Here is a 4434-nt window from a genome sequence, read left to right as displayed (position 1 = left end):
TTCAACCAACAAAAATTTCAGTGTTTTAGACTTTAATTGATGTCTAAGTAAGAATTTTTGTCAAATATTTACAATGAAATTACAATGTTTCTCTTACAAATCCATTTTTGAATTTATGGAAATGGATGAAAATTCAACAGTATATGCAACATTATATTTGGTTACAAAACTAAGAGAAGTGATCGTGAAACATTTGTACAACTCATCAGCTTGGAATTGTATAATGCATAAGTCAATGGTCTAATGCGAAGATAGCCCTACAGAATTTAATTCATGATCTCAATTAATTACGATCAAAATAAAAAATAATGTAAATAAGAGAAATTCTTACTGATAGGAAAAAAAAAAAGCTATAGGGAACTAAATAGAATTTGCTTTGGTATAATTGAAAATGGCAATTGTTAGAAAATCAATCTACTATAGTTTTTAAGCATACAGTCTCAAAGTTAATCTCTGATAACCTCACTCACTAGCAGACAAACATTAAGACATGATTTCGATAGAGATGTTAGGGCGTGTTTTAGAAAAGAAAAGTCTAAAAATCCAAAGTTTCATTTTACATGGAGAAAACAGCCATAAAAGCTCATTAATTTGTTCAATAAGAGCATAAAAATCAGTTTTATCTCTTAAACAAAAGCATTTTCTAAAACACAACACATATACAAAGCCTCTGAAATCCAAATTCCAAGCATAATTTAAATCATAGTTTCTGGGTCTGTCTTCAGAAAGATCAGCTGGCTCGCTGGCTTTTCTTAAAACTTGAATAAAACTATTTTTACTCACCTAGAATAACTTCGGCTATAGCTACGGCTCCTGCTTCGGCTGTAACTGCGGCCCCTTGGATCAGATGGTGACCTTGAGTACGATTGCTCCCTGTACCTCGGACCCCTAGGCGACCTATATCACATAAATGAAAGATTAGAAATTGGTACAAACCACCCCTCTGCCTCCCACTTTCCTTAATGGAGTAAATAATCATAAATGAGAGAAGTATACAAATAATAATATAACCACTCACCTTGAATATCGTCTGGACCGTGCAGGGGAATAATACTCTGGACAACGTGAATATTTTCGATCATAGTGTGGTGATTGTGAATATCGCAATGGTGAATGCCGGTGGCTGTAACTGTAGGACCGACCCCTGTTAACAATTTCACACATGAAAAAAAATAATGAGTATATATATTTACAATTAATAAAGGACTTCTCGAAAGATTGTAGGAAGAGCAGGTCAAGGATAGAATACAAAGCCAGAGGCAATTTTGAATCAAACATATAACTTACTATCCGTTGACTGAAAACACAATGATGGTCGATGGGCAATAGGTGTCGAGTGGCTACAGTCAATTTACTCAAGTACTTCAACTCTCTGTTAATGGAATCAACTTCGGTCTGGAATTTTCTTATAAGAGATGGAAACTTAAGATTCCTACCTTTTATTTGGACTGTACTTCATGGTAAGTTCAACACTCAATTGCAAACAAAAGAAAATCTAGACATATCCTTGATCCCCATCTATCGTTCCACGAGTGAAGAGCAGTAACATCTCTTCCATGCATTTATTCTAAAGAGGCAGGTTTTTTTATCCTTCCAATATATTAGCACTAGTACACCCTTAGGCCTTTGTAACATCCACGATTTGCCATCAAAGATGCATCTCTTTGGTCAAAATTTCAAAGACAAGAAAACTGTCTGGACCAATGCTCTGGTTGTACCTCAGTCTCTAAAGAAACTTTACAGATATAGGAGAAGTTTGAGAATGCTTCTAGAGAATTTCTAAAAGTTGAGATTTATTTTCATCACCACGCATCCTAGCTTTGCAATAGAAATTGGTTATTAAAAAACAGGTTAAGGAAAGAGATAGCAACCTTGATGAGTCCCGTGCTCTCATCTCTTCAGGTCTCTTCCTGTTTTCCTCAGCAAACACAACAGTTAGTTCATGACCCAGGAGAACTTGGCCATCCAATTCATACTTGGCATCAGCAGCATCAGCAGCATCAACAACGAACTGAACAAATCCAAAACCACGCGGTTCTCTGCAGTCACAATCATTTTACTGTTCATAATGCAATTTTAAACAAGGATGTTCGCTGATTCAGAAAAAATCAGAAAATGTCACTTAAACCAGTGGCATCATTGATCATTAATCCATCGATTGGGAGTGATAGAAACATCGACAGAGAGCTCTAACAAGAGAATATTAACATCACCATGCTAACCTTCTGAGTGGCTAAGAAAAAATTGAGATGTAATTCTTCAAGACTTGAACTTCTTCTCAATGTACTCTAACCCAACTTCCACCGAATCTTCATGTACACATTTAAGTCATCAGAACTTACTTGAATGTCTTCAACACAAAAAACAAATTACTTGCTTTTTGTCTTCCACAAGATACTCTTATTACTTCATTGGTTGTCTTCAACACTATTACTTTCAATAAAAACAACCAAACTCCATAAACAGATTGTATGTTATTATTGGAAAACCAAATAATTGAAAACAGAGGACCATTTCCACACCATTAAGCAATCACTAGGACCAACCATCAATAAAGACATATTTACAAATATGTAGCAGATCAGATACGTCCAAAACTAAAGAACTAAAATGAGTTAAAACATGCAGGAAAAACATCCATACACGTATACAAACCAAATGCATACAAAATCAATATAACAATCTTCCAATGTACCCTACCCAGAATAATAATCTCGTGGCAAGTAAATGTCCTTAAGGGGACCAAACCGCCCAAATAATCCTCGTAGGTCCTCTGGCCTGCAAAATACATATGAATAAAAAAGTTTATCAACTCAATAGAGAACAAAACCAAACACAATCTCCTTTTTCCCTTTGTATTCTCAACAAAATAAAGCGTTTCTTAGCATTTTCCATAGCATGCATGTGATATATGTGAGGAAAAACGAAGAACCAACACAATTTCATGTATAAAAGACCCGGCAAATGAAATAGCCACGAAATATAAAATGAAGTCACAAACCTGCAGTCGTGCCTCAAGTTCCTAACCAAAAGACTTGTTGGCAGGTCCCTTCTACGACCTCCACGACCCCTTGGACTAGGGCTACGATATCTCCTGCCATAACTTCTTGGTGGTGATGGACTGTAACTGTAGCTTCTACCTCTCATTTTCGATTTCCTTAACGACACCAAGAAAATGAAAACAAATCAAGATTTTAACTACAGATGTGCTGAACATTATGATACAGATAAGCCTAAATTTGCAGACACTAACACATCAATCAGCAAGCTACCACCATACCACAGATTAACGAAAGAATCAGTAACAGACTATTATTTATTTAGAAAACAAACACGATATCAGCTACTTTTAAAAAAAAAAACATACACACACAATCAACCAAAAACAGCCTAATAAATTTTATCGAAAGCAATACAAGCATTTCCTTCGATCAACAGCTCCAATATTTCCTCAGAGCTAAAGAGATCGATTTCGACCAAATCAAAATATTTCCATACACAGCGAAACAAACACGATGACTAGAAAAAAAAAACCGGACATAGTTGCAGCTTCATTCACATCTAACGATCTTCGAACGTGAACAAATGGATATCAAACAGAATTCGGCATAAAAAAAAAGAAGGAAAAGTTCTCATGCATATACTATATCATCAGCAGTTCTTGAATCAAAACTCGTACAAATGTAATCTCCATTAGAGAAAATATTGAGATATTGAAAAAGTAAAGAATAAGGCAAGAACCTGAGAATAGGAGAACCGATAAAGCGAAGGAAGCCGCTTCGTTCAAACTGGAAGATCAAAATTGTTGGATGTTCCTTTGGTTTCACCTTTCTCTACCACGAACGCCCTTTTTATGTTCGAGAAACTTCCCTCTCGGTGTTGATTGTGTACTTCGCGGGTCTATTGTTTCTTGTGAGGACTGTTATAAAATCATTTGTTAGATGGAGATCGACGGTTGTGCTTCATCCACAATAACCAAGAATGAGAATCAAATAAATTATATTGTTTTTCTTTAGTAAAACTAAATGCACTTCTTTTGGAGTATAATATAGTTGTAACTTTCCTATTTTTAATTTTTCTCTAATATTCTTATTCATTATCGTACTATTTTCTTTTTTAATAACTTAGGTTAAACTATAAAAAAAACAAAGGTCATTACCCTTTTAGATTTTAGTTTATTTCAACGACGTGTTCGGGGTAAGAAGAGACTATTGAATTTCAAAGAAGTGTAAACTCCTATGATTCATACTCAAATTTTCAGTATTATAATATAATATTAGTTTCTAGGAAGAACCGTTGTTTGATTTTCAACAACAAAACCAAGAATAAAACATAAAGAATATTGAACAAGGAAAACTTATATAAATGGTACGGTGCGTGCGTGGAGTTGGTACAACAAAATGGAGAAAAAGCTTACAGTCATGAGTTGTTTTC

The 4434-nt window shown here is 34.8% G+C and overlaps 1 protein-coding gene across 2 annotated transcripts; it reads right to left on the bottom strand.

The window, feature by feature from the left end:
* On the bottom strand, positions 1 to 3889 carry LOC116402956 (serine/arginine-rich SC35-like splicing factor SCL33). 2 transcript variants are annotated; one of them, XM_031883536.1, is made up of 7 exons: positions 3742 to 3889; positions 3002 to 3157; positions 2701 to 2778; positions 1872 to 2039; positions 1019 to 1144; positions 784 to 897; positions 1 to 257 (listed from the first exon to the last, which is right to left on the bottom strand). In XM_031883536.1, the coding sequence occupies exons 2-7, from the start codon at positions 3145 to 3147 to the stop codon at positions 233 to 235; spliced, it is 657 nt and encodes a 218-aa protein (XP_031739396.1). In that variant the 5' UTR covers positions 3148 to 3157; positions 3742 to 3889; the 3' UTR covers positions 1 to 232. The 2 variants fall into 2 exon arrangements, with proteins under 2 accessions (XP_031739396.1, XP_031739397.1); XM_031883537.1 differs by lacking the exon at positions 1 to 257 and having other exon boundaries at positions 519 to 897; positions 3742 to 3888.
* Between the last annotated feature and the right edge of the window lie 545 nt (positions 3890 to 4434).

This window comes from Cucumis sativus, chromosome 3 (genome assembly GCF_000004075.3).
Source record: "Cucumis sativus cultivar 9930 chromosome 3, Cucumber_9930_V3, whole genome shotgun sequence".
NCBI classification, from domain to species: Eukaryota; Viridiplantae; Streptophyta; class Magnoliopsida; order Cucurbitales; family Cucurbitaceae; genus Cucumis; species Cucumis sativus.
This window is presented reverse-complemented; position numbering and strand designations above follow the sequence as displayed.